Source organism: Lagenorhynchus albirostris, chromosome 5 (genome assembly GCF_949774975.1).
Source record: "Lagenorhynchus albirostris chromosome 5, mLagAlb1.1, whole genome shotgun sequence".
Taxonomy (NCBI): domain Eukaryota; kingdom Metazoa; phylum Chordata; class Mammalia; order Artiodactyla; family Delphinidae; genus Lagenorhynchus; species Lagenorhynchus albirostris.
In genome coordinates this window covers 141,389,189-141,416,052 of record NC_083099.1, presented here as the reverse complement: position 1 = coordinate 141,416,052, position 26,864 = coordinate 141,389,189, and the positions used below count along the sequence as shown (strand labels likewise).

Here is a 26,864-nt window from a genome sequence, read left to right as displayed (position 1 = left end):
TTCGGAAAAGCCCTGGGTCTTGGGGTTCAGTCATCCTCATCCCAGCCAGCATAGTTTTCGGTCCTTGCTGCCCTCCTGTTTACTGACCACCAATAAAGAGGACAGAAGTTGCTGAAAGATGAAAACAAGTGTCAAAACTGTCCCTTTCGTATTCAGAAAAGTCAGTATCAAAAATGAAAAAAAAACAAAAACAAAAACAAAACCTAAAGAATCCTACTGTTGTAGAAAGGTGCAATTCAGGGCAAAGTAAAGGGAGGTGGGCAGAAAGGAAAAGAAAAAATAAGTTCAGATTTTCCTAAATGGGTTACATCTGAGTCTTTCAAAGCACATGTCAAAGAACTTCCATCTGGGAAGATGCTCTTTTAAGAATAAGATCTGAATTCAAACAAATTTGGGAAATGCCATGTTCAGTAGCCCCATCTCGGAAATTCACGATGCCTAGAAGCGCTCTGGGGTCCTCGGAAGTTAGGCAGTGAAGACGCACACGTTTGCGCAGGAGAGCACGCTTGGAGAAACACTGACCAGGTCATCTTCTCCCTAGTGAAAGCATCGGGTATGTGTGCGTGAGTGTGTGCGTGCGTGTGCGCGTGCGTGTGTATAAGTCCCACCCTGGGTTTAGCTCTTTGGCCAAGGGTTAGCTTTGCTATTTTATTTACGGTCAGTGGTGGCTTTGTCTTGCTACCTGGAAATATTCCTTAGTTTCTAGGATTTATGTGCCCCACCAGCTTGTTGTTTCTCTAGAAATGCAGTCTGTTCCTCATGGTTTCCCATTCCTTTTCCTTGAAGAAGCATCCTTCTCATTGGACCTCTGTCCTCTCCTAAATGATGTACTGAGGAACACTGACAGCCTTGATGCTCTGCCCCCCCCCCCCCCCCCGCTGGCTTCCGTGACTCTCGCCCCTGCTGTGACAAGTCTGCACTCACCTGCTGCTACCGTCATCGTGGGTCACCATGAAGAGCAGGGAGTTCGAGGGAGCGCTCTGAATAAAATTCGTCATCGGTCCAGAGTTATCTGCCGGGTCAATGCAAATCAGTCTTAGGACCTTCTCTGTCAGCTGAGACTCTGGCCCTAGAGGCTGTGCTTCTGCTCTCAGCTTCTGTGCCCCGGGCTCTGAATCCTCTGATTCTAGAACTGTCTCTCGACCACGCAAATGATGCTTTAGCGCTTTCATAGTAAATGGCCTGTGGCTTCCACGGTGGGGCGATGTAAGGCAAGCAGCATGATCGGATCATAAAGATTCTAGTGATCAGCTCTGAAACCGACCGGCAACGACTTTGGCAACACAGGTGGGCGCTTCTTTGCAATTAATAAGAAAACACCGAACCTGGGCATGACCCTCTAAGAGCCGAGTGGCTCAGGACACTGAGGAGAAATACGAGACATGACAGACCACACCGGGATGGGTAAGTCCTTGCTAAGAGACCCCTCTGTTTCTTACAGAGAGGAAATAAAGCCTCAGCTCAAACCCTGTTATTTACCACTGGGGCTTGTATTTGTAGTTACGATTAACGGCATCGTTCCCGAGTGCATCCGGGCACTTCTAATTGTTCCTCTCCATTATCTTTATAAAGATTTGTTTTAGGTAATTCTCAGTGTTAAATAAAAACAACTTCAGTCAAGATCCAGAGTCCAGAATGGAGGGACAGTTGGAGGAGGATGGACACCCCGGGCTCCAGGAATGCGTGCACCACGCCCAGCGCCGTGAACACAGCAGTAATGATGATGACATTCAGGGCTGGAGGCTGATCGCATTATTCTACATGTTTGGTTTCAAAAAAGATTTAAAGGTTTAAAAAAAGGTTTAAAAAAGGTTTAAATTTAAAGGTTTAAAAAAGGTTTAAAAAAAGAAAGAGATATTTTCTCTTTCCCATTATCCGAGGAAGGGGCAGAAGGAAAAGATCCAGGACAAGTGTGATCAAAGAAAAGACATTTTCTAGATAATGTCTTCAAATTTTAATACGTGAACTCAGAGACCACGAGGGTTTATGTAAGACAGTTCTAGAAAAAATTTGCTTCCGGCAAATTTTTTGGGAGACAAAATAAGAATGTTTGATGTTTTGGGTTGTGTTTTTTTTTATCCTAATTTGTGTGTATAATTCATTTTGATTTTAAGAGGAAAAGAGTTTCCTTACCTCCTTCGTACATATCAAAATACTGTGTTGCTAATACTTTCCCAGTCACATCTGGAAATGAGAGAAACAGTTTTTAAAAGAAGGTACATGGGGACTCAGGGCACATTCTGAAAACAGCGTGTTCCTTCTCTGTCTCTTTCCGGGAAGCATGACTGCCGTGGTCCCACCTGAAGGAAAGGACCGCCTTCCCTGAAGGGGGTCCCAGTGATTCGGGTCAGGAAGTCTAGGGCTCACACCGGCTGCCCAGAGCATCGCTCCCACCCGCTTCCAGTTAGATTCACGCCCACATTCTTTCCCAGTGCACCTGCCTCTTCCCACAAACACCAGGGCCCCCACTCAGCCCTTTCTGCTGCCCCCTGTAGCTTTTCCTGCAGATCAGGCACATTTTCCTCAGGGTCCTGCAGCCCTCTGTCACCGGACTATGTGCTCACCTTGCTCATAGGGACAGACGCCAAGGGAAACCCTTTCCCCAAACCTGCTACAGTTCTTACTGTCAGGGGCCCCGATGGCAATAGTGACAGATGTGTTTTTTTTCCTTCCAGGCCTAAGAGGAGGGCAGGCTGTGCTTCCCTTGAGGCCCTTTTATCAGACAAAGGTAGGAACTGGTGTCACCTTCTGCTGGGCCACCAGGAATCAGAGCAAACGTGAAGCCCAACTCCAGGGTGTCTGTACCCCCAGGTCTGCTGATCTGGTTTTAGCTCTGAATTCAGCAGGTCCTTCTTTGTTTTTTTTAAAATCAGTTTATATTTGATTTCAGTTTTTCAGTAGAACCAGAAATCTCTAAAGTGAGGCACTGTAAAAAATAGTTAAATATATACTCTTAAAATGCATTAAAATATAAACCTAGACTAGATCGTGTGCAAAAATCATAAAGAAACCCAAGGTACCACTGAATATCCAATCACAGAGCTTTTAGAGGAGTTTTAAAGAAAACATTTAATAACTTACAGTTGACAATGGCAATATTTATTCCTCTTGCCACATTCCCAGTCTTTTCTCCTATGAGCCTGAAATGTAGATAAGCATTGGTCAAAGAACCCCTTTCTCACCAAGCAGTGAGTAGCCCTCCCTGCTCTGTAAGATCCTCTCTTGGCAAAATTACTGTCCATCCTCTGTCACTTACCATTTCCTTGTAGATACGCACTGGCCTTGACCCAGCTCCCTTGAAAGTCACCCCTACACTCGCTCCACACATCCATCCCCACACATCTCTACAGTCTGAGTCCCTCAGGGAGCCTGGAAACTGCATTTAGTCCTATAATTTATACAAATGGCCAGGGAAACACCAGTGTTTGTTTACAGGCTCTTTGCAAACATTCTCTCACTGAATCCTCAACCTCCTCATGGGCGGGCATTCATTTTCCCACTTCATAAATACGGAGTACAACAACCAGTAGAAGGGATTAGGAGCCAGAAAGTCTGGAGACAAACACACACACACAAAACCTGGTTACTTTCATAGTATGATGAAGCTTACTAGACCATGAACGAGGAGATGAGAAGTGGGATGAGAAAGGAGATGGCAAAGTAAATTGATACTGAAGATGTATACTTGCTGGGTTTCGACAGTGGATGGGATGCGAGGAACACAAGAGAAGGGTTGACAAACATGAAGGACACATTCAAACTGGCTGGCTGGAAAAAAAATGAGGTACAAGAGGTGGATGAATAAGAGATGGGTCTGACCCAACTCTGGTATCAGCTTCCATGCGTCCTCTCCCCATCAGTGCTCTGACGGAGGTTTTGCGGACACCTGGAGATGCTTCTATCCAACCACAAAATGTAACCCTGATTATCCCCTTAAATAAATCCCTTACACTACTTCACTTAATTTTTACTTTTAAATTGGAGAATATGAAATGCCAGTTTCAAGGGGATTGTGTCCTAAAACCAGGAAGAAGACTGACCTTCCTGGAAATGTGAAATATTACTGAAGATCTTTGTGTGTGTGTGTGTGTGTGAGCATATTACTGAAGATCTTTGTGTGTGTGTGTGTGTGTGAGTGTGTGTGTGTGTGTGCATCTGTATGAGTGCATGCATCCTCTGTCAAGTTTTAAAATCAATGATACATTATCTTCATAAGAAGTCAAAGGCATACAGATTAGAAAAGAAGTGTTATGACTGCCTTTTATTTTTTTTTTGTAGATGACATGATCACCTATGTAGAAAATCCAGTGGAGTCTACAACAAAGCTACTAGAACTAATAAGTGAGGTTAGGAAGGTTGCAGGATACAAGATCATTATATAAAAGTCAATGTATTTCTACATACTAGCAACTAATGATGGGAAATTGAAATTTTAAACTTAATTTTTTTAACTTTTAAATTTTAAATTAAAAAATATATACAATAGCATAAAAGTATGAGATATTTAGCGATAAATATGGCAAAAGTATCCGCAGATGCATACACTGAATACTACAAACCATTACTGAGACAAATTAGATTTAACTAAATTGAGGTAAGTAAAAGACTCAATATTGCTAAGATGTCAATTCTCCCCAAATTATCTAGAGATCTAATGCAATCTCAAAAAGAAAAAAGCCACTAGGCTTTTGTGTAGGCATTTATAAGCTGATTCAAAAATTCATATGGAAATAGAATCTGGAATAGTCAAAATAATTTTGAAAAAAAAGAACAAAATTGAAGAAATTATAATATTGAACTTCAAGATTTACTGTAAAGTTATAGTTATCAAAATTACTGCATATAGTGAAAAGACAGACAACCAGATAAATGGAGGAGAATAGAGGGTCCAGAATTAGATATACACGTATATGGTCACTTGATTTTTGCCAGTGGTGCAAAAAGAATTCAGTAGAGAAAGACAGTATTATGAACAATGGTGCTAGAACAATTAAGTAGCCATGTTTTTAAATGACTACAATTTATATCTCACACCATTTGCAAAAATTAACTCAACATGGGTATATCATATCATATAAAGTGGAAAACCTAAAATTATCCAACTTCTAGAAGTTTGGAAGAAACTTTGGAGAGCTTTGAAGAAAAATTTTGTGGGTTAGACAAAAGGTTCTTAGATATGACATGAAAAACATGCTCCATAAAAGGAAAACATGGATAAATCAGACTTCATTAAAATTAAGAATTTCTGCTCTTTGATAAATACTGTTAAGAGAAGAAGAACACAAGAAACAAGCTGGGAGAATCTATAGGAAAATCATGTATTTAATAAAGAACTTGAATACAAAACACATAAACAAACCTCAGAATTCATAATAAGAAAACAACCCAATTAAAAATGAACAGATTTGAATAGGCACTTAGCAAAGTAAGATATACACACAGCAAATAAACACATGAAAAGAGGCGCAACATCATTAGCTATTAGAGAAATGCAAATTAAGATCACAGTCAGATACTGCTGCATACCTATTAGAATGTCTACAGTTAGAAAGACTGACCATACCAAGCGCTGGTGAATATAGTGGCAGATTAACTGAAACTCTCATACACTGATAGGAATGTAAAATGGTACAGCCACTTTGCTTCAGATATTTTACCCCACTTTCTTCTTGCTTGTGTGGTTTCTGAAGAAAAGCCTGATGTAATTCCTACCCTGTTCTTTTATAAGTAAAGTGTTTTTTTTGGTTTCATTTTATTTTGTTGTTGTTGTTGGTTTTGCCTCTGGCTACTTTCCAGATTTCCTCTTTGTCTTTAATCTTCTCTAGTTTGAATACAATTTACTTAGGTGTACATTTGGGGGTATTTATCCTGCTTGGTTTTCTCTGAGCTTCCTGGATCTGTGGTTTGGTGTCTGTGGATAATTTTGAAAAGTTCTCAGCAGCACTACTTCAAATATTTCTGTTTCTTTCTCGCTTCTTTTTTCTGGTATTCTTATTACATGTATTGTACCTTTCGTAGTTGTCCCACAGTTCTTGGATATTCTGTTCTTTTTTATTTTTCAGGTTTTTAATTATTTTTTTCTTCCTCTTTTCTCAGTTTGGGAGGTATTATTGCCATAGCCTTAAGGTCAATGATTCTTTCCTTGGTTGTGTCCAGTCTACTAATGAGCCCATGAAAGGAGTTCTTCATTTCTGTCATGGTGTTTTTAATTTCCACCATTTCTTTTTCATTCTTCCTTAGGGTGTCCATCTGTCTGCTTACATTACTCATTTGTTCTTGTATTCTGTCCACTTTTTCTATTGCAGCTCTTAGCATATTAATCATAGCTGTTTTATATTCCTGGTATGCTAATTCCAAAATTTCTGCCATATTTGGGCAAGGTACTGATGCTTTCCCTGTCTCTTCAAACTGTGGTTTTTTACTTTTTGTACGTCTTGTTATTTTTTGTTGAAAGCCAGACATGGTATACTTGGTAAATAGGTCTTTAGTGTGAATGTTATGTTCATCTGGCAGGGAGTTAGGCTCTGTTTACTATTTGCTGTAGCTGTAGGTGTCAGAGGCTAACATTTCTCCTCTCTTTCTTGGGTATCCCTATAGACTCTTTTACATTGGGTTTGAGACTTTCAGTTTTTTTCAGCTGTAATCCCTTGTTATTTTACAGGAGCCCTATTATGTGGTAGTAAGACGTCAGAAATGAGGAAGTGTTCCATAGGCCTGTGATCAGGCCTCAGTCTTTTAGTGAGCCTGTGTCCCTGAGCTGTGGCCTTCACAAGTGGCTTTTTTTTTCTTTCACTCCTTAGGGGAGACAGGAAGGCCAGAGGGGCCTGGAGTTGGGTATTTCCCTCCCCCAGGTTGGCTAGTCTTTGGTAAAACCTTCATTGGTTAGACTCTGGTAAAACAGTTTCCCTCGAAGACAAGCCTGCTAAGAAGAACAGAGCACTGGGGACATATTTCAAAATGGCTACTTTCCCATTCTCACTGCCAGAAGCATGAGGGGATTTTTCTTCAGTCTTCCCTCTGAAAGCCTGGTAGGGCTCCTGGAGGAGAAACTCAGGAAGGTGTAGGAGCTCCTCCAAGGCTTGGCCTCCAGGAGTTAATCGCTCAAGCTCATCCAAGCTCAGTCTCCAGCAATTAGTCACTAACCCTTTAAGGGTTCCTACCGGATGCTAGATCCAGCTGAGCTCCCTGCTCCAGGTAATCTGTGATTTGATGAATCTGCCTGTCTCTCCAGTTTTCAGGGCAGTGGTTTTCCCTGTGACCTCAATTCTCTTGTATGTATGCATTTTTAATATACAGCATAATTTGGGGTTTATGTGCTGTGATTCAATCTAAGAATTGCCTCCTTTTAATTGGCATTTTTACAGGCCACTTAATATATGTGAGATATATTTGTTCTTTATGATAACTTCATAATTGGGTTGTTTTCTGTTTTTGCTGCTTGTCAAATATTTTAATTTTTGCTTTCAGTATATGGTGTGTATTTTCTTTGCTTTGTTAAAGGTCAGGTATTAACGACAGCATAAGCATATTTTAACATGCCATCTAAAAAATTAAAAGACAAAATATGGAGAGCAGTTTTATAATGCAAAAGGGCTAACTACCTTAATAGATAAAGAATCTTATAAATCTATTAAAAAAGCCCAGGGATAGGAATAAAAATGGGCAGGAGACATAAACAGTTCACAGAAAATACATACAGCCATCCCTCCATATCTGCAGGACATTGGCTGCAGGACCTGCCACGGATACCAAAATCCACGGGTGCCCAAGTTCCATAGCCGGCCCTCTGTATCTGTGAGATCTGCATGAGTGGATTCAACCTACCATGGATCATAAACATACTATGTGATCCATGGTTGGTTGAATCCGCAGATGTGGAGCCCATGGGGAGGGAGGGCTGACTGTACAGCCATTCTTAGCATGAAAAGACCCTGGATTCACTCACAGCAAGAGCAATAAAACACTAATCTGAGAATAACTTTCTTCTCTCAGAATGGCAAAACTCAAAATATTCGTCAACATGCCTTGCTGGACAGACTGTGAGGGAACAGTCATTCTCATTGTGTTAATCTGAGTCCTCTGAAAAGCAGATACCAAAACAGGGTTAAATGAGCTAGAATTTTTATTAGGGGAAATACCTACGAGAGAAGGTGAGAGGGGTGGGGTTAAGCAGGGCGAGTTGTCAGACCCCAACTCAAGCCTGACCCTAAAGGGAGAAAAGGGAAAAAGCTGGGGTGGGCATGTCCTAGGCGGCCAGGCAGTCTCAGGAGACTTCGGCAAGGCCAATGGGCATCTTGGAACGCAAGCTGGGCTTCAGCTGAGCCTGTGTGGCCCAGGAATGGGGCTGCCTGGTATCTCAAGGTTCTGATAAGGATTCTCTCCTTGACCAAACTCTACTCAGGCCCCCCGAGCTCTTTTTAAACTAGGCCTGACTTCTGGACTTCCGCTCATCTCTGCATTGTCCGATTTTAGCAAGAATTCTGCTAAGTCAGTTTAACCAGAAAGCCCCACCTTTGATATGTGATGGCCGTCCATATTAAATCAGTTTCTTAATCCTCCTCCACCCTCCAGGTCCCGCCTTCAGCAAGAATCTTGTTAACCTGTTTAGCCAGAATCCCCTCAACCCTGATGTTTCCTCTTAGTAATTTTCTATCCACAATCTCCACCCTGCTCCTTGGCTGTAAATGCTTGCCCGTGATGTGTCTGGAGTTGAATCCAATCTCTCTCCCCTACAAGACCCCACAAGAGTGGTCCCTATGCTTACTGCCATCACCCCCTTAAATAAAGTCGGCCTGACCATTTGCACGGTGTGTCATGAATAATTTTTTCTGTAACAGGTCTCAGTCACTGGCTAGGAGCAGCCAGGGGAAGCCGGGCCTCCAGCAAACCTACTATGGATTTTAGAATGCAGCAACTGGAACTCTTGGCCAATGAACTACCTGCCCCTAGAAACCTGAGAAGTGCATTCTCACGGTCACCACACTCAAACATTGCCGGAGTTAGAGTCACTTAATTCCAGGCAAAGATTTCAAAATTCAAAGTGGGAGCTATTTATAATTGAGAAATCTGTCCTCGGCCAAACTCTCAGTTAATCGTCGGTGGGAATGAATACATTTTAAACATGAAGAATCTTTAAAAATATTACCTCCCCTTATACCCTTTTCTCAGGATGTTATTGGAAGATGTGCTCCAGCAAAACAAGGGTGGAAACTAAGAAAGTGGAAGGTACTGTATCTAGGAAACAGGGATCCCAGCTACAGAGAGGGAGGCAAAGGTCATCCCCAGGATAGTGGTGGGGAGGGGTCCCCGAATGTCAGCTGCACGGTAGCTGCAGGGTAACCTGGCTGATTGGAGAGGGACAGAAGCTTCACGGGTGAAGTTGGTAAATATCTGATGTGAGAGATTTATTTTAACCAGAGGAAAGTTTAGGGATTAAACTGATGTAACTTCATGGAAAACCAAGCGAGCCAACAGTAAACGAAACGTAATTATTGTACACAACATGCTTCAGTCATGAAGAACCTCTGTTTAGTCCTGTTAGAAAAAAAACAAACTGGAGGGACTTCCCTGGTGGCGCAGTGGTTAAGACTCCGTGCTCCCAATGCAGGGGCCCGGGTTCGATCCGTGGTCAGAGAACTAGATCCCACATGCATGCCGAAGCTAAGAGTTCGCATGCCACAAACTAAGGAGCCCACAGCTAAGACCCGGTGCAACCAAATTAATTAATTAAGTAAGTAAGTAGTAAAAAAAACCAAACTGGAGGCCACAGTTTGAATATATCCCTAGATGGACCCTCATAGTCACAAACCCAAACTTAAAACTGCCCTGACGTCCCCCAAATGCTGACTCTGACCTTAAACAAAACCTAAGCTTTCTTTATGTCAGCATGACCTTGCAGTTACGAACAAGTCAGCTCATGCAATGCAACGGCACATAAGTTTCTAGTAACAAACCACACTAGAAAACACTGCACTTACTCATTCAAACTTTATAAGCCGAGCCGTGGCCATAGAGCGCCACGCCACCTAACCGCCTTCCATTTGGAAATCTTGTTTGCCCGGAGTTGGGTTCTCCCTTGGTAAAATATTCCTATCAAGTAAACTCTCTGAATTTTATTTTCACAGCCATAATCATGTAAAGGATGAAGTTTGCTCAAACCGTGATGACAGTATAGTAACTTAATCAGGACAACGGTAAGGGAAGAGGACAGGAATTGGGTGATGGTGGAAAAGAGCTGACCTCCCGAGGGGCAGGGCAGCTGATAACGCTGAAAACCGGAAACAAGGAAGTTGTAATGTAAACCCGCTGTTTAGAGGTGTGGGTGTGAGTGAGTAGGGGGACTCTACTGACAGATGGAGGGGGCTGTCCCTGGGGGAGGTATGTTTGCAGGTGCCCAGGACATGCTGGTTGTAGGGATGAAGCAAATGGCAAAAAAACCTCTTGTCTTTCTACATAAACCTGATATATATATAAATATATAAATATATATAAATATATAAATATATAAATATATAAATATATATATATATATATATATATATTTTTTAAGGCCATACAATGTGGCCTGTGGGATATCAGTTCCCCGACCAGGGCTCAAACCCAGGCCCTCAGCAGTGAAAGCACAGAGTCCTGACCACTGGACCGCCCGGGAATTCCCAAACCTGTATATTTTATTTGTAAAACAACGAGATCTCTGCTACCCATCCTTTCTGTTCCAGGGACTTGTTACAAGAAAACACAACGCTAGAGGCACAGCAAGTGTCTTGGCATCTGGCCTCACTGATTCCTGTTCCTTTTAATTTGCTTTTGCTTGTGCTTATCCTGCTTTATTCTGCACTGAATTCTGAAAAACATCTAGAATACTGTTTGAAGCAGGCGAGCTACCTTTGGTTCTACACATTCATAGAGAGGGTTAGCTGTTCCTTTAGACTATTGGATTGAAGTTGGTCCACGCAGCAGACCCTACGTTTGCCCGGGTGGAATCCTGGCTCTGTCACTAACAGCTCTGTGATGAGGGGCAAGTGACTGAACCTCTCTGTGACTCAGTTGCCTTGTCTGTATCATGGGAATAATAATGGTACCTACCTCAGACAGAGTTCTATGAAGTTAAAGTATACGTGAGTTGGTTTGCACCAGGTAAGAGGCAGTAGCTCCTATGCATGGTCAGGAGAAGGTGTCAGGCACTGTGGAGCAGGGCAAATCCCGGGCTCTGGGATCTGAGCTTGAAAAATCCCCTTCTGGTGATGTGATTCTGGATGAGTGACCCCTTCCCACTGTCCCCACCCTTCCCAGGTCTTCCCGCCTCTTCCTTGCCAAGGGATCCTGCTCAGTTTTCAATCTACCTCAATGACAATCCCATTCATCAGGGCATCACCTCTGAAATTACACACACACACACACACACACACACACACACACACACACACACACAATTACCATACAGCATTTACCATGGACATTTGCAAACTCTGTTTGTTCTCTCCAACTATACCACAGGTTCTTAATGGGGTGGGGGGTAGGATTTTGCCACCTAGGGGATGTGTGACAATGTCTGGGACGTGTGTGGTTGCCACAGCCGGTGGGGAGGATGGGTATTCTCTGGCATCTAGTGGGTGGAGGCCAGGGGTGCTGCTAATCCTGAAATGCTCAGGGCAGCCCCTACCATGCAGGGTGTCCATGGGGTTGAGGCAGAGAACCCTGAACTGTGACGTCAGCTTCTTGGGCAGGAGCCACGTGTTCCACGTCACGGTCCCTCTGCTGAGTGCCTCACCCTCTGGAGTTCATCGGTGGATGAATGTTTATCAACAAACTGTCCGGCAGAGCAAAGGGGACCTTAGAGACACAATAGACCTGCAGAGCGAAGGGGCTATTTCTACCCAACTCCCAAATATTGAATGAGGGGATATGCCAGGACTGTGTAAGGTGTACGAAGCTGAATCCGACCCCCTCTCTGAATGCACTGCCCGCTCCTTGGAAGAACAAGGTACATGCAGAGACCAAGGGACTGAGAGTGGAGGGGTGGAAATGCAGCAAGTGCCGAGTGCTGTGGGCAACAGCTAACCAACAAAAAAAGGGAAAGTGTGCCTGGTTTGGGGGAAATGGTGGGATAATTGGGAATGACTTCCTACTCAGGGTTAGGAACAGACCACATTTTCTCTCATTTGTAATAATTACTTAATCGCCCAAACCATCCTTAAGCTTGATGTTGTGGGTTGCACTGTGTTCCCTCAAAGTTCAAATGGTGAAGTCCTAACCCCTAGAACCTCAGAATGTGACCTTATTTGGATATAGACCTTTAAAGAGATGACTGAGTTAAAATGAGGTCTTTAGGGTGACCCTAACCCAAAATGACTGGTGTCCCTTTTAAAAGGGGAAAATTGGATCGAGACACACACACAGAGGGATGGCGCTGTGAAGACACAGGGCAAAGTCGGCATCTACAAGCCAAGGAGGGAGAATGGGACAGACTCTCCCTTGCAGCCTCAGAAGGAACCAGCCCTGCCCACACCTTGATCTTGACGTCTGGCCTCCAGAACTGAGAGAGAATGAATGTCTGTTGTTTAAACTGCCCTGTCTGTGTACTTTGTTATGGCAGCCCTAGCCATGGAATACACTGGGCTAGGACACTTCCAAGTGCCAGGGTTTATTGGGCTGTCAAGGGTAAGGCAGTGGCACAGAAGCTGAACCGAGCTACGTGGGGGGTAGGGGCTGCAGGGAGAGACGACACTGGCTTTAACCCATGAGGGTGAGGATCAAAACCCAAATGCAAGGACAGCCGTATCTGCTGAGTTTTGATGTCTCCCTGACTTTGAAGGGCTAGAGTACAAAATATGTACTGAGGTTTTTGCTAACTGCTGTCAAATGAAAGTTCAACACGGGACACATAAAAGCAATCTACGGGTCCCACCTCCCCACCCTCGGCACAGCATGCATTCTCATTTCCCCTCGGATGCCCCCCAGCCTCTCCCTGAGGTCAAGAAGATGCCTTTCTCTCCTGGGGCAGACTTGCTGCTTGGCCAGCCTCAGAGAAGGGAAAGAACCAAGTGGGAGAGCTAGGTTTTCTTTTCCCGCTGTAGTACTTACACCTCATCCTCAAAGCAGATCTTGGCATACTTGTCCCTGCCACCCCCACTGAGCAACTGGTAGGCGTAGGTGTTTGGGGGACACGGGGTCCAGTGGTCACATTTTTGCCTCTTTGGGGCTGGGGCTGTAACAAAAAGGAATAAAACAGTTAGCATCATGCAGTATTGATCAGGTGAACCCACTGCTTGACTGTGAACGGCAGCTGTTCTGTCCCAAGACTTCACACTAGGAAGTCCCAGTAGCAGTGGGGGAAAACTGGGAAGACACAAAATTAATTTAACCTGCTTTTGTCTTCAAATAGCAAATATGCCAAAGGGAGGGGATGTTGAGTAGGCGGAACAATTTCAGAAGGGTTGGGAATCACTCTTGATCGTCATGACTGCCATTCTGGGATTGCAAGGCATAGCCTTTTGTATTCCAATTAAAGAAAGATTAGTTGGGTCTAAGAGTGCTGGTGAATCAAGAAGTAGCCTATGGAGCATCTATCCAGCTTCTGCATTTACACTCCTGAAACACACACACACCCTTGACCACCACTCTAGCCATGGCTGAACCCTCTCCTTTCCCTCGAGCTTGAGATGCTGAACTTTTCTGCCTGGGCTGCTATGTCAGTGCTGGCAGGCCCTGGAGATGTCATGCCCAGTGACAGGGGTCAGCACTTGGGGAGGACTGAGGTCAGCTGGCGCTGGGTACCCTCTGTGTCTCCCACTGCTGGGTGCCTCGTTGCCATCACTACCACTCACGTCTCTCCCCTTTCACAGGTGTGGCTGTCCACTGTCACCCACAGAACCCACTGTCCTGCGCTGGGTTCAATTTAAATCCCGAGTCTCCAGAAAAAAAAAAATCAGAAAGTGCTCTCACTCCCCCAGCTTGACTGGGGACGTGCTGTTTTACGGATCGCCGCGTCTCCTCTGTTTTAGCACATCTGGCTAGAAGCACAGCCAGCAGAGTGGCTGGAAGGCCCTGTTGGGGGAAATCAGGACACAGCCAGTGCTGTGATGGCCGAGTGCTCTGGGGGTTGAGCTGGACCAGGACTGAACTGCTTGGTGAACACAGGGATGCAGCTGCGCACCCAGTCCTGGTGCCCAGGAGGACACAGAGTTCAGGGGCCTGTGCACCCCAACATCGTGCTTACTCAGCCCTTCACATCTTCCTCCCCTTTACCTACCTCATCCCCATCACTAAACAAAGCCCCAACCCACCCTGCACTGCCCAGCTTGCCCTGATTTATTTTCTTTTTCTTAGCCCTCATCACTGCCTAATACCCTGCAATTTCCTTTTTAAAAGCTTCTCCATAAGGACAGGGATGTTGTCTACTTATTTTCACTTTATAACCCCAGCACCAATTCTGTGTGCAGCACAAGCAGCTGCTCCATCAGTGTTGTTGAACGAAAGTGTAACCGAGCAGGACCCTGTGGGGCCTTCCTGAGAGAGATGCCCCACTGCCACCACAGAGTCCTCTGCCTGCCTCTTGTTTGTAGAAAAGCTGTAGTCTCCTAGGGCTCCCCTGAGCCACAAAAGCCTGGTTCAAGAATTAATGATTGACAAGTCCAGGAAGTGCAGAGAGTCCCATACAGGAAAAATCCAAGGAGAAACACACCAAGACATATTAATCAAACTATCAAAAATTAAATACAAAGAAAAAATATTAAAAGCAACAAGGGAAAAACAACAAATAACATACAAGGGAATCCCCATAAGGTTAACAGCTGATCTTTCAGCAGAAACTCTTCAAGCCAGAAGGGAGTCACAGGACATATTTAAAGTGATGAAAAGGCAGAACCTACAACCAAGATTACTCTACCCAACAAGGATCTCATTCAGATTCGACAGAGACATTAAAACATTTACAGACAAGCAAAAGCTAAGAGAATTCAGCACCACCAAACCAGCTTTACAACAAATGCTAAAGGAACTTCTCTAGGCAGGAAACACAAGAGAAGGAAAAGACCTCCAATAACAAACCCCCCAAAATTAAGAAAATGGTAATAGGAACATACATATCGATAACTACCTTAAATGTAAATGGATTAAATGCTCCAACCAAAAGACACAGACTGGCTGAATGGATACAAAAACAAGACCCATATATATGCTGTCTACAAGAGACCCACTTCAGGCCTAGGGACACATACAGGCTGAAAGTGAGGGGATGGAAAAAGATATTCCATGCAAATGGAAATCAAAAGAAAGCTGGAGTAGCAATTCTCATATCAGACAAAATAGACTTTAAAATAAAGACTATTACAAGAGACAAAGAAGGACACTACATAATGGTTGAGGGATCAGTCCAAGAAGAAGATATAACAATTGTAAATATTTATGCACCCAACAAAGGAGCACCTCAATACATAAGGCAAATGCTAACAGCCATAAAAGGGGAAATCAACAGTAACACAAACATAGTAGGGAACTTTAACACCCCACTTTCACCAATGGACAGATCATCGAAAATGAAAATAAATAAGGAAACACAAGCTTTAAATGATACATTAAACAAGATGGACTTAATTGATATCCATAGGACATTCCATCCAAAAACAACAGAAAACACTTTCTTCTCAAGTGCTCATGGAACATTCTCCAGGATAGAGCATATCTTGGGTCACAAATCAAGCCTTGGTAAATTTAAGAAAACTGAAATTGTATCAAGTATCTTCTCCAACAACAACGCTATGAGACTGGATATCAATTACAGGAAAAAAATCTGCAAAAAATACAAACACATGGAGACTAAGCAATATACTACTAAATAACCAAGAGATCACTGAAGAAATCAAACAGGAAAGCAAAAAATACCTAGAAACAAATGACAATAAGAACACAATGACCCAAAACCTATGGGATGGAGCAGAAGCTGTTCTAAGAGGGAAGTTTAGAGCAATACAATCCTACTTCAAAAAACATCTCAACTAAAAATCCTAACATTACACCCAAAGCAATTAGAGAAAGAAGAACAAAAACCCCCAAAAGTTAGCAGAAGGAAAGAAACTATAAAGATCAGATCAGAAATAAATGAAAAATAAATGAAGAAAACAATAGCAAAGATCAATAAAACTAAAAGCTGGTTCTTTGAGAAGATAAACAAAATTGATAAACCATTAGCCAGACTCATCAAGAAAAAAAGGGAGATGACTCAGATAAATAGAATTAGAAATGAAAAAGGAGCAGTAACAAGTGACACTGCACAAATACAAAGGATCATGAGAGATTACTACAAGCAACTCTATGCCAATAAAATGGACAACCTGGAAGAAATGGACAAATCCTTAGAAAAGCACAACCTTCCGAGGCTGAACAAGGAAGCAATAGAAAATATAAACAGACCAATCACAAGCACTGAAATGGAGACTGTGATTAAAAATCTTCCAACAAACAAAAGCCCAGGACCAGATGGCTTTACAGGTGAATTCTATCAAACATTTAGAGAAGAGCTAACACCTATCCTTCTCAAACTCTTCCAAAATATAGCAGAGGCAGGAACACTCCCAAACTCATTCCACGAGGCCATAATCACCCCGATACCAAAACCAGACAAAGATGTCACCAATAAAGAAAACTACAGGCCAATATCACTGATGAACATAGATGCAAAAATCCTCAACAAAATACTAGCAAACAGAATCCAACAGCACATTAAAAGGATCATACACTATGATCAAGTGGGTTTTATCCCAGGAATGCAAGGATTCTTCAATATATGCAAATCAATCAATGTGATACACCATATTAACAAACTGAAGGATAAAAACCATATGATCATCTCAATAGATGCAGAAAAAGCTTTTGACAAAATTCAACACCCATTTATGATAAAAAAAATCCCTCCAGAAAGTAGGCATAGCAGGAACTTACCACAACATAATAAAAGCCATATATGACAAACCCACAGCCAACATTGTTCTCAGTGGTGAAAAACTGAAACCATTTCCTCTAAGATCAGGGAAAAGACAAGGTTACCCACTCTCACCACTCTTATTCAACATAGTTTTGGAAGTTTTAGTCACAGCAATCAGAGAAGAAAAAGAAGTAAAAGGAATTCAAATTGGAAAAGAAGAAGTAAAGCTGTCACTGTTTGCGGATGACATGGTACTATACATAGAGAATCCTAAAGATCCTACCAGAAAACTACTAGAGCTAATCAATGAATTTGGTAAAGCAGCAGGATACAAAACTAATGCACAGAAATCTCTTGCATTCCTATACACTAATGATGAAAAATCTGAAAGTGAAATTAAGGAAACACTCTCATTTACCTCTGCAACAAAAAGAATAAAATACCTAGGAATAAACCTACCTAAGGAGGCAAAAGACCTGTATGCAGAAAATTGTAAGACACTGATGAAAGAAATTAAAGATGATACAAACAGGTGTTAAGATACACCATGTCCTTGGATTGGAAGAATCAACATTGTGAAAATGGCTATACTACCCAAAACAATCTACAGATTCAATGCAATCCCTATCAAATTACGAGTGGCATTTTTTACAGAACTAGAACAAAAAAATCTTAAAATCTGTATGGAGACACAAAAGACCCCATATAACCAAAGCAGTCTTGAGGGAAAGAAATGGAGCTGCAGGAATCAAACTCCCTGACTTCAGACTATACTACAAAGGTACATTAATCAAGACAGTATGGTACTGGCACAGAAATAGAAATATAGATCAATGGAACAGGATAGAAAGCCCAGAGATAAACCCATGCACATATGGTCACCTTATTTTTGATAAAGGAGCCAAGAATATATAATGCAGAAAAGACTGACTCTTCAGTAAGTGGTGCTGGGAAAACTGGACAGCTACATGTAAAAGAATGAAATTAGAACATTCCCTAACACCATACACAAAAATAAACTCAAAATGCATTAAAGTCCTAAATGTAAAGCCAGACACTATCAAACTCTTCGAGGAAAACATAGGCAGAACACTTATGACATACGTCAGTGCAAGATCCTTTTGGACCCACCTCCTAGAGAAATGGAAATAAAAACAAAAATAAACAAATGGGACCTAATGAAACTTAAAAGCTTTTGCACAGCAAAGGAAACCATAAATAAGACGAAAAGACAACCCTCAGAATGGGAGATAATATTTGCAAATGAAGCAACTGACAAAGGATTAATCTCTAAAATTTACAAGCAGCTCATGCAGCTCAATATCAAAAAAACAAACAACCCAATCCAAAAATTGGCAGAAGACCTAAATAGACATTTCTCCAAAGAAGATATAGAGATTGCCAACAAACACATGGAAGGATGCTCAACATCACTAATCATTGGAGAAATGCAAATCAGTACTACAATGAGGTATCAACTCACACCCGTCAGAATGGCCATCATCAAAAAATCTACAAAAAATAAATGCTGGAGAGGGTGTGGAGAAAAGGGAACCCTCTTGCACTGTTGGTGGGAATGTAAATTGATACAGTCACTATGGAGAACAGTATGGAGGTTCCTTAAAAAACTAAAAATAGAAGTACCATATGACCCAGCAATCCCACTACTGGGCATATACCCTGAGAAAACCATAATTCAAAAAGAGTCATGTACCACAATGTTCACTGCAGCTCTATTTAAAATAGTCAGGACATGGAAGCAACCTCAGTGTCCATTGATAGATGACTGGATAAAGAAGATGTGGCACATATATACAATGGAATATTACTCATCCATAAAAGAAATAAAACTGAGTTATTTGTAGTGAGGTGGATGGACTTAGAGTCTGTCATACAGAGTGAAGTAAGTCAGAAAGAGAAAAACAAATACCATATGCTAATACATATATATGGAATCTAAAAAAATAAATGGTTCTGAAGAACCTAGGGGCAGGACAGGAATAAAGATGCAGATGTAGAGAATGGACTTGAGGACACAAGGAGGGGGAAGGGTAAGCTGGGACGAAGTGAGAGAGTGGCATGGACACATATACACTACCAAATGTAAAATAGCTAGTGGGAAGCAGCCACATAGCACAGGGAGACCAGCTCTGTGCTTTGTGACCACCTAAAGGGGAAGGATAGGGAAGGTGGGAGGGAGACGCAAGAGGGAGGAGATATGGGGATATATACATATACATATAGCTGATTCACTTTGTTATAAAGCAGAAACTAACACACCATTGTAAAGCAATTATACTCCAATAAAGATGTTTAAAAAAAGAGAAAAAAAATAAAGCTACCCTATGGTGGGGGGGTGGGGTGTGTGTGGGTAAATTAGAGTTTGGGATTAACATATACATTCTACTATATATAAAATAAACAAGAAGGATTTACTGTATAGCACGGGGAAATACATTCAATATCTTATAATAAGCTATAATGGAAAAGAATCTGAAAAAGAATATATATATAACTGAATCACTGTGCTGTACAGCAGAAACTGACACAACATTGTAAATAAACTATACTTCATTTAAAAAAAATAAAAACTAAAAAAAGTTAAAAAGAATTAATGATTGAAAGGATGTGAACATGTAGTGACCAAAATAGCAGTTGGGTCAGTAGAACTGGTAACAATTTAAATAGTAAATCAGCCATATGGCAATCACAGAATCTTTAGTTCCTCCCTGAAGGACATGGATAACAGTATCTGAAAAATATTCCTGAGTTGTTTTTCAGGTGCTAAAACCATCACCAAGTGGAAGAAGTTAACTACTCGATGACCATGAGCACGTAGCCTCCAGAACTACTGCTGCCTGAGGATTGGTAAAATGTGACCCTGCCCCTTACCTCAGCATCAACCAATCAGAGAACTCTGCCCAAGCTGATCACGTACTCCAAGACTCTCTCCCTCACCTTGCCTTTAAAAATGCTTCCCTGAAACCCATCAGGAAGTTCTGGTCTTTTGAGCACTAGCTGCCTGGACTCCTCGCTTGGCATCTGCAATAAACGCTGCACTTTCCTTCACCACAACCAGGTGTCAGTAGACTGGCTTTACTGCAAGTGGGTGAGCAGACCCAAGCTTAGTTCGGTAACGAATGAATATGGACATCTGGTCCCTCGTGGGGCAGAAATCTGCAGCTACTTTGGCAGAAAACTCAGAGACACTGAACCCTGCTCCCTCCTGCAAAAGGGAAGAGGGACGTTGAGTCAGGGCTTTCTGCACACGTGCTACTGCAGCTCTGGTCTACTTTTACCAATTTTTCCTCCTGTGGATTCTAATTTTTTAAATATTGAAGGACCTTGGGATTTTATCTTTTCTTGTCTAGTTTCTGAAGAAAAACATTGAAAGTAATAGACAGGCAAAAGGAAGGAAAAAATCCTATGCATATTCACCCTACAGAATCTTCACTGTTTTACCTTTTGGTATATTTCCTTCCAGACTTTTCTATGCCCGCAGAGGGCATCTGCAATGTTGGAAAACATGGATTAGACATATACCAATAGTATGTTACCTCACTTACATTTTCATATAATATACTCAATACGTTTTTTCTTAATCTCCAGTTACCTAAATTCAAAGCAAGGGGCCCTACCATTAACATGAAAATGTGCCAAAAATATGGAATTTGCTCAATCTTGCCTGGTTTTGAACACTGAAGTGTATTTATTTCAGTTTTTTAAAAATTTAATGATAATGCTCATTACTCTGAATTTAGAAGTAATTTACCTAAAAACACGCTGAGCATGGTACTTGAAAATGTAACTAACATACTGCTTAAAAGTTAGGTGTGCCCTGTTTCCTGAGTTTGTAGATGTCCTGAGTATGTATACAGATGGTCCTTGATTTACGATGGTTCTACTTTATGGTGGTGCACAAGGGACATGCTTTCAGCAAAAAACGTGCTTCGAATTGTGAATTTTTATCCTTTCCCAAGCTAGTGATGTGTGGTCCAATGTCTTTGTGATGCTGGGCAGTGAGAGCTGCAGCTCCCCGTCAGCTACAGGACCAGGAGGGTGAACAACCGATACCCTGACAACCATGCTGGACCCAGACAGCCCTTTTGTTTTTCATTTTCAGTACAGTATTCAGTAAATTACAGGATATAGTCAACACAGTTAGAAAATAGGCTTTGTGATAGATGAGGTGGCCCAACTGTAGGCTAGTGTACGTGTTCAGAGCATGGTTAAGGCAGGCTAGGCTAAGCAAGGATGTTCAGTATGTTGGGTGTGTTAAATGCATTTTGAACTTATGGTATTTTCAACTCATTATAGGCGTATTGGGATGCAACCCCATCATAAGTGGAGGAAGCTCTGTACTCAATCTGGAGAGAACCCTCTTAAAGTGAGATCCACACTCATTCTGCCTGCCACCTGCATTTCGCTTAATGTAGGCGAGCCTTCCCTAACAAGCACACAAACTTGCTCACTGGCCCCTGCTCTTCTTGGCAGGACTCCTTCAAGATTCACTGAACCAGCTCCCTGCTCTTGGAGAAGGACAATATTTCCAGGTCCTATGCCGTCATCACGATGCTGTCGGAGTGCCCTGACTACATGATCCTTTTGACCTCCATCCTCACCGAGCACTGGGCGTGCAGACAGGTGTGCTGTGACCCATAGAGGTGGATGGTCTAACACAGCCCCAGTCCCAGGAGAGCTTAAGAGATAAGGTCACGAGGACGCCGCGTACCACCTGACCCCCACGGGTCACGGTAGTTTGGAGACAGAATGATAGCAGATTCGTATGGGAGGTAGGGAGGGAAACCAGAAAGGGTATTTTACTTTATTTTTAAGCCAGCTGAAAAAACAGAAGCAAACAGGGTCTGATAACATTGCCAATGAGTGGGAGAAAGATTCCCATGGGGTGAAAGAGACAGCATATCTTCCGGAGCCATGGCTAAGCGTCACCCACACTGCTTTTGAGGCTGAACAGTTAAGAACGACTACACAGGTGTAACTACCCATCTTCCCAGCCACTAGCCCTGTGTGCTGACTCTCCCCTATGCCAGCCACATGGTCTGATCAGTAAGTACACGACGCAGCTCAGAGAGCAGAGAGAAGTTAAACTTGGGTGAGAAATTAAACCTCTGAGTAACAGGGAAGGAGAGGACCAAAAGGGGAAAGAGTGCTTCTTCACAAAAATGTTGGGAAGCTTTAGAAAACAATCTGCATTTTTATGATTTAGCTAAGGGCTGTGTCTGCAAACATATCAAATAAGAGCTTTATATATTTAATATAATGTAAATAATATTAAAATATATTGCTATATTGTAAAAATAGCAAGTGAATGGTTTCTTTTTTATTGAAGTATAGTTGATAGCTGATTGAAAATGTTGTGTGAGGTTTCCCTGGTGGCGCAGTGGTTGAGAGTCCGCCTGCCCATGCAGGGGACGCGGGTTCGTGTCCCGGTCCGGGAAGATCCCACATACTGTGGAGCGGTTGGGCCCGTGGGCCATGGCTGCTGAGCCTGCGCGTCCGGAGCCTGTGCTCCGCAGCGGGAGAGGCCACAACAGTGAGAGGCCCGCGTACCACAAAAAAAAAAAGAAAAAAAGAAAAAAAAATGTTGTGTGAGTTTCAGGTGTATAGCAAAGTGATTCAGTTTTATATATATATATATATATATATATATATACACACACACATATATGTACAGATATATGGCTTCTTTTTTATACATTTATTTAATTAATTTATTTATTTTTGGCTGTGCTGCATCTTTGTTGCTGCACGTGGGCTTTCACTAGCTGCGGCAAGCAGGGGCCGCTCTTCGTTTCGGTGGGTGGCCTTCTCTCTGCGGTGGCTTCTCTTGTTGCAGAGCACAGGCTCTAGAGCGCAGGCTCAGTAGTTGTGGCGCACAAGCTTAGTTGCTCCGCAGCATGTGGGTTCTTCCCGGACCAGGGCTCGAACCCGTGTCCCCTGCATCGGCAGGCAGATTCTTAACCACTGCACCACCAGGGAAGTCCCGGATATACGGTTTCTAGGTAACGTTTATTTCAGGTGTACAGCAAAGTGATTCAGTGATACACACACACACACACACACACACACACACACACACACACACACACACACACACACATATATATCAAGATAAAGTTTATTTCGCCTAGAAATAAGCTGTGAAGCTGAACTTGCAGGCATTCACTACTTGCCCTTCTTTCATTGGCACCGGGACCAACAAGCCTTGTGAGCCCTGAGTACGATCTCTAAGTGCACATCCAGGACAGGGGCCTAAGGCAGGGCAGCAGGTTCCAAACTGGGGTGAGGTGGGGAAGCGTGGTGGGAGGAGACAGAGGGAACGGGATCAAGCCATACGGAGGTTCCAGGGAGTTTGGGTTCTTCCCCTCAGCTGTCCCTTGTCCGTCCTTCTGCCCGTCAGAAAGAAACATGGTCGGCCCTCCCTCCTTTCCGAGGGTTTGCATCTTGGATTCAACCAACCAGAGACTGAAAAGATTCCAAAAAATTCCAGAAAGATCCAAAAAGCAGAATTTGAATTTGCATCCTGTAGGCAACGATTTGTATAGCATTTACATTGTCTTAGGTATTGTATGTAATCTAGAGATGACTTAAAGTGTGTAGGAGGGTTTGTCAAGAGGGTAAATCCTCAGAATTCTTATCACAATTTTTTTTCTATTTCTTTAATTTTCTATCGATATGAGATGATGGATATTCACTAAACTTGTGAAAATCATTTCCTGATGTTTGTAAGTCAAATCATTATGCTGTATGCGTTAAACTTATACAGCATTGTATGTCAATTATATCTCAATAAAATTGGAAGGAAAAAAGAAGAGAAAAAAATAAAGTATACGGGAGGATGTGGGTAGGTTATGTGCAAATATTGCACCGCTTTATATAAGGCACTTGAGCATCGTGCATTTTGGTATCCGCGGGGGTCCTGGAATCGATCCCCCATGGACGCGGGGGGTGACTGTAGTAATCACAGCCTGGCTTGGTGTTCCAAAACTCACTGGAAACCTGAGAAATGCTCGTCACAGCAGTGAGCTGCCACGTTATGCCTGTCCGACTGGCAAACTCAGAAAGCTGGGACATGCGAGTGTTGGTGAGGATGGTGTGAGACGGGAGCCTGGCAGGCAGGCCCATTCTGGAAAGGCGTCGGCCTCGACTGAGTCACCTGAAGCTGACACGCACGCTATGGCTCCACTCCTGCGTATGTAAATCCCGAAGAAAATTTCAGCCAGGTCCACAGAGAGATCTGCGAGGGTGCTCCCCGCACAGCCTCTGTGTGGTGTAAGCTAGAGGCAATGAGGAGCCGTCTCCAAGTCCTTAGGAGGGAAAGAGGAGGAAAAGGCGAGGACTCGTGCGCCGGCGCGATGCAGCTGCGAGCAGCTTCGGAGGAGGAACGCCCACAGCACGACGGGGCCTTGGGCATGGCGCTGAGTGACACCAAGAGCCAGGTCTGTAAGAGCACCGGAATGCAGGCTGGTAAAACAGGACAGCCTGGTCTGCAATTAGCTGTTCAAGCAGAAAGGTGTCATTAGATGCCTCTGAGCGCTGGGAGAGAAGTCAGAGAGGGAAGTGGGGATAAAGGGAGAAATCAACAAAATGAGGGAGGCTTGGGCCGTGGCAGTGATGGCGTGGCAGGCAGGTTACCTCCACCCCGGTACAGAGGTGAGAATCGGGGAGTGTGGCCAGACCACTCGACGTGGCTGTCCTCTTGCTCTCTGTCCCTCCTCTGCTTGACCAGGGCCTGCTGCACCGACACCCCACTCACATGACTGACCTTCCTACGTGCTTGCCCCGGGCTCAGCTAGTGACTGTTCTTATCAAGGGGGCGGTGAGGGGCCTGGTCCTCTGCTGGTTTCCCTGGTAACCGATGAGCCAACCTGAGGCCAATTCCCTCGTAACTGCCAACCCCCCCTGCCCCGAGGAGCAAAGTCTGCGGCCAGGTCCTGCCCACCACGGTGGGGAGAGGCTCCAGGACCTTGTTCCAGACGTGTAAGCTCCCCCATCCGTTAGACCAATGATGCCTGTGTTGCTGACCCTGGGCACTTTCTTGGGTCTTGAAGCTGGGCAAGTGCAGGGCTTGTAGGCCTGCGGGGGGCAGCCCAATGCGGAGAAAAAGGGGAGAGGTAGTCCGAGGAGGGGAGACTTGGGAAGCTGAGCCCTGCCGGGGGAGGGAGACTGTGCGTCTGTCCTTTCCCGGCGGCGAGCACAGAACCTTCCACAAAGTCGAGGGACTGAATGTGAGGCCTAATCGCCCCCAATGAAACACGAGGAATAGGGAGAGGCAGGGAGGCCAGAGCAGGGAGAGCTGGTGCCCACGCAGATTCCAGCAGCTCCCAAGGATCCTGACCGGGAAGAGCTGGGCCATGTCTAGGAAATGAGCGCAAGCCAGTGGGACTTGCCCATGAGTGCGAAATCGCGTGGAAACGGAGAGGAGGCAACATCCAACCTATGGACAGACGGTGTGAACCCAGGAGAGCTGGGCTTGCAGGGTAAGAGTTAACTTCACGGAGATCTGAAGCCAAGATCAAGGGCCTCCACAGCTGAGTCAAGAAATGGGCCTTTTTAAGAGAAAAGATAAGGAAGTGGAGAAAGCCAAACCTGGATAAAGGGGGGCCAGCCCAAGGAGGTGGGAGTGGGTCGTCTCACTAGGGGGGGCCTTGGCCACGGGGGTTCAGTGCTCAGAGCCTCGGTATCCGAGGCTCATTTCGCTCAGAGCCCAACACTGATCTCACATCTCAACGTGATCCTTCCTTTGCTTCCGATTCTGAGCGGATGTGTCCCCCGCACGTGGCCCGGGGGACTGCGGAACGTAGGACAATGTGCAGGGTCGGCGTAACGGAGGGGCTCCAGAGCCCTGCAGCCTACAGAAGCTGAGCTCGTCCTGGAGCCTGGTCCCAAGGCGGGGAAAGCACCCTCTTCCTGCCTCTCTGGCAGGCACAGGAGGGGGGCAGCGCCTGGATAAGGGGCACATGTCCCTGAGGAGCATCTCCCCGGCCACACTGCTCATGACAGCACAGAGTAAGCCTGGCCGCAAAGCTAGCCTGGTCCCATGCACCATGCTGTCCCCTTTGAACCTCTCGTTCATGTGAGCACTGGGCTATGAATCAAAGACTCCCTCCAAACTCTGAGTCCAGCCCCCAAGCAGTCATGTGTCCCCCCAGAGTGGAGGTCCCGAGCCAGCAGGTGTCAGGATGCAGTGTCACAGCCGGCTCTCACTACCACCCTTGGGTTCCCAAAACTTGCTGTGCTTCAGTCAGGGGGGAGGGTGACAGTTCCTCCCCGGCCCCCGTTGGCGGGAATCAGAAACCACGTAAACGAGCCCTTCTAGAAACACCGGGTCAGAGGCAGCTCCTAGACGCAAGCCTGTAACCAGGACCAAGTCCACCTTTTGTGTAAAAAAGGAGAAAATGAGAAAGCAAGCCCTTTGAGGGCAGTTCCCACGCCCTCCACACATGGGGGTCTCCCCCGCCGCACTGGGCCTCGTCCACAATCCATATGCAATAATCTATCTGATTACAAGCAAATTCACTGTGAAAACCTTATCTAAAATAAAAACACCAGTCACAGTCGATTTCTGGAGAGTTCTTTTTTTTTTTTTCTTGGACACAAAAGGTAATTAAATCTGAAAAGGAATGTTTTTTTTTACAAATTTGTAAAATCATTACCCAGTTCTTTATATTTGTGCAAATTCATTTTGTAGAGTTTATTTCTGTGTTAAAAATACACCAGCGCACCTATTTACCATGAGATTGTGAAAAAGGGTGCATATGACTATTTAGGGTCCCACACGTTTTCCAATGTAATTTTTAGTGGATATCTTATAATTTACTTCATTCCTAATTCCAACACATATTTTTATTTAACGCATCTTGCCCATAAAGTTTGTTTTTTTAACATCATGTTTTGCCTTGGGGTCCATGAGGCATGAGGA

General features: G+C 43.9%; 1 protein-coding gene across 1 annotated transcript in view; it reads right to left on the bottom strand.

The window, feature by feature from the left end:
- Positions 1-26,864, bottom strand: part of FAM3B (FAM3 metabolism regulating signaling molecule B) — a 54,453-nt gene that overhangs the window by 1,864 nt on the left and 25,725 nt on the right. The window contains exons 3-6 of the mRNA XM_060150953.1: positions 13,084-13,207; positions 3,082-3,140; positions 2,134-2,184; positions 925-1,012 (exon numbers count right to left, since the gene is read on the bottom strand). Coding sequence (XP_060006936.1) covers positions 925-1,012; positions 2,134-2,184; positions 3,082-3,140; positions 13,084-13,207 — 322 coding nt within the window. The remainder of the gene's footprint in view (positions 1-924; positions 1,013-2,133; positions 2,185-3,081; positions 3,141-13,083; positions 13,208-26,864) is intronic.